The 3553-nt window shown below is 47.4% G+C and overlaps 1 protein-coding gene across 1 annotated transcript; it reads right to left on the reverse strand.

The window, feature by feature from the left end:
* Positions 1-368: 368 nt before the first annotated feature.
* On the reverse strand, positions 369-2231 carry LOC101565153 (zinc finger and BTB domain-containing protein 44). The gene has a single exon (XM_023709072.1). It carries the CDS (start codon positions 2199-2201, stop codon positions 369-371), a length of 1833 nt encoding a protein of 610 aa, XP_023564840.1. The 5' UTR covers positions 2202-2231.
* Between the last annotated feature and the right edge of the window lie 1322 nt (positions 2232-3553).

The raw sequence follows: 3553 nt of genomic DNA on the forward strand, positions 1-3553 counted from the left end.
ACCTTAGGAAAACCAAGTTAATAATCATCTGACTTCTTTTTTACCTAGTGATCTGTTATTAGCCTACCTTTAATAATTAAAGGAAAAATCCTGGTACATGTTTGAAGTCAACCGGTTCTCCTGGGTCTCGTGATTTCTCTTATTTCAACATCATGCTACTATATCCTTACTGAAGCAATTTCTCAGTTAAGAAAGTAAAACATCAGTTGCAGGCCTTACAAAATGAAAAGGCAGATTCTTTCCCAAACGCTTCCTTGCTTAAAAAATTAAGTTTAAATGTAGAAGACCAAGCACAGGCACTTTCCAAAAAAAAAAAAAAAAAAAAAAAAACCCAAAAAACAAAGTCAAACCAGAAAACCACCGGATAGTTATAGAAGATAGCTCCGATGGGGGGAATCTTCTCTGGTAAGGTCAGCAAGCACAATGGGATTCGGCTGCTGTGACCCCTCTTCTTCCTTTTCTGCCAGCCCAGCAAGGGATCCCAAGGGGAAGGTGCATTCACAATTCTGGATGGATGAGACCTGTGAAATTACAGGCATTTGAACAGAAGAGTTGCTTTCAAAACCATGTTCTCCAAGATCGTACTGAGCAAGGGTCCCTTCTTGGTCTTCTTGGTTGAAGTAGTCCGGTACTAGGAAATCACCGCGCTGGAAGTGGTTTGCTAGCTCTGATGCTTCATGGTTCAGGCTCCACAGGTGCACGACGAAATTTCCAGAGCTGTTGAACATGGCACCACATGTTTTGCACTCGTAAATCCGAGGCTTGCGGATGACGTGCCGGGAGACCCTCAGATGGTGTTTGTATTCCCCGAAGGAAGTGAATGTGGCGCTACACACCTGGCACTGGAAACGGCCTGCCCCTTCATGCTTTAGGTGATGCGTCTTTAGCGAATGAGCCCTGGTGAACTTTTTCCCGCAGTGGTCGCACTGAAATGGTTTAATTCCTGAGTGGATGAGGAGATGCTGCCTCAGGTTCTGAATGCGGGTGAATCGCATCCCACAGGTTGGGCACTGGAAAGGTCTGTCTGGGCCACTGGGACCTGGTCGTTCCGTACTGCTGGCAGAAGGAGTGATGTCGGGTTGGTAGGGATACTGATCGTTTTCCAGTCGGTCGTCGTCATCCACAGGAGCGTTAGTGCTGGGAGAGCTTGGCAGTGTAGGCAACGCCTCGGCAACGCCCTCATCACTGGTGCCTGCGGAGGAAGACCATGGACTCACCGGAAGGTCCTCCTGACCTCGCCGGCTTCCTGGGGCTGTGTGCTGATCACGCAGGCAGCTCTGAGGTGCGCTGACAGGCTGCGACCCCGCCTCGTGGGCCTCCTCACTGCTTAACCTTTGTACTTTGACTTGGCCGTCTCCTTCGGAACCCAGAGGCCAGGCAGCTTTTGTGTTCCTGCAGGTCGCTCTTCCACCTGTCTCAGATGGGCCAGGTAATTCTAAAGTCCGAGGGCTTTCTGCCTGCTTAGCTTTCTCAGGCTGAACCCTTGGATCAATTTCAAAAGGAAAAGTCCAAGAAGGAAAAGCTAAAGAAGAGTCATCTGGTTGATTTCTATTTTCTGTGTCGGAAGCTGAGGCATTCAATACCTGGGGAGAGCTTGTTTGCGTGCTACACTGTACAGGACTCTCGGGAGGCCTAACAGCGCAGCTCTTGCGTTTTCTCCGGGATTCTCGGCAGACGGGAGTGGTTCTTTCCACCACCCCGCACTCTGAAGGTACCGGAGAAATGCTTCCATCACGAGAGGTAAAATTGCAGTTAGAATTATTTTCTTGCCCAGCATCTGGGCTGTTTTCTGGCTGCTCATTGGGTGTATTCCATAAAATACTTGATTTCATGAACTCTGAGCAGGTGCTAGCGACATTGAACATCTGCATATAGCTGGCTGCCGCTAGAACATCAATAATATTTTCTGTGTTAACTGACAGAGTGGCCGTGTAAGCGTATTCTAAAAGAGGCATGAAGCCAGCCGCCGTCACGTGATGCAGATCCAACACGCCCTTGTTCTCATCCTCTGCTTGGCCCACAAGCCTGGTACGAAAGAAACTGCTGCAAGCTGCGAGTACCACCTTATGTGCCAGGAAGATTTTATCCTGGACACGAATAGTGATATCGCAGAAATGTCCATCGTTCCGCAACATATTTAGTTTTCCAAGTATTTCCTGACTGTGGGAGGAGGAGTTATGAGTAAATGTCTTCACACCCATCTTTTCCTTCTTCTACAGATGCTCTTCAAGGATGTAAATGGATCAGGAAAGTCCTTCGGGGAGGAGGCCTGCTGCTGCTGCTGCTCCGGCTAGGCTGAGGCGGTGGTGGCGCGGGGGAGGTTGTCTGGTGGTGGTGGCGGGCGCCTGGGCGCTCCTCTTCGCCCCTGTAACGCAGGGACCCTGTCTCAGGCCGCCTAGGACCAGAGGGCAGCCTGCCGCTGCGGCAGCCAGGAGCGCAGCCGGCGTCCCGGGGTGGTGGGCGCTCGCGGCGGGCCGGCCGTTGGGCGCTGTTGGCTGAGCGCAGGCTGCAGTTTGCGAGCAACGGCTGGTGTTTTCCCGGACGGGCTGGGGAGGAGGAGTGGAAAGGGGTTGAGGGGCGGGAAGAGGGAGGCGGAGAGGGAGCCACCACTGCCGTCGCCGCTCCGCCTATTTCTAAATTTTCTAATCTATATTTGATTCTTTTTCTTGTTTTATTGGATTGGCAAAGACGCGGTATGAGGAGGAGGAATGGCACGTGTAAGGAAGGCGTCTTGGTTTGTCTCCAATGCTACTCGGAGAACATGTATTTGGTCTTTCATCCTTAAGTATAAGTCCATGTATCTATGTATCTGTCTGTTATCTGTCTATCTATCTATCTATCTATCTATCTATCTATCTATCTATCATCTATCTTCTCTATCATCTCTCTATAATCTATCATTTATCTAATTCATCAATAAAGGAGTGCTTTTTCCTTCTCACTGAGAGAAGACAATGTTGAATTTTGCCAGTTTTTTTTTTGCTTCAATCTATGTGATTCTATGATTTTACTTTTTCTAGTCTATTAATATGGTAGATTACATTGATTCATTTACATGTATTGAATCAGCTTTGTATTTACAGCATTAACTTTTTTTTTTTTTTAAGCTAGAGTACCACTGTAGATTTCAGGCTGGGCTTGAACTCACTCACTGTGTAGCTTCCGCTGGCCTTGAAATGTGGCAATCCTCCTGCCTCAGCCTGCTGAGTGCTGAGATTACAGGCATGCTCCAGCATGGCTATGCCTTGGTATCTTAGTTTTCTTGTAGGTTTTTAAATTTTTTTTATAGTGTTGGATTCAATTTGCCAACATTATTTTAAGGATTTTCAATTTTTCTTTGTGAGGAACATTGGTCTTTAATTTTTTTTTGCCTGATTTTGACAGTAGGATGATGTTGGCCTCCCAAAGATATATGGGGGAAAGTTCTCTCTTCCATTTTTGGAAAAAGACTTGACTTTGGTATTTCTTCTTAAAGTGTTTGGTGGAATCCTGCAGGGAAGTCATTTGATCCTGGAGTTTACTTTTATGGAAGGGTCATGATATATTTTGGTTC

The sequence above is a fragment of the Octodon degus genome, unplaced genomic scaffold, assembly GCF_000260255.1.
Source record: "Octodon degus isolate 3935 unplaced genomic scaffold, OctDeg1.0 scaffold00010, whole genome shotgun sequence".
NCBI classification, from domain to species: Eukaryota; Metazoa; Chordata; class Mammalia; order Rodentia; family Octodontidae; genus Octodon; species Octodon degus.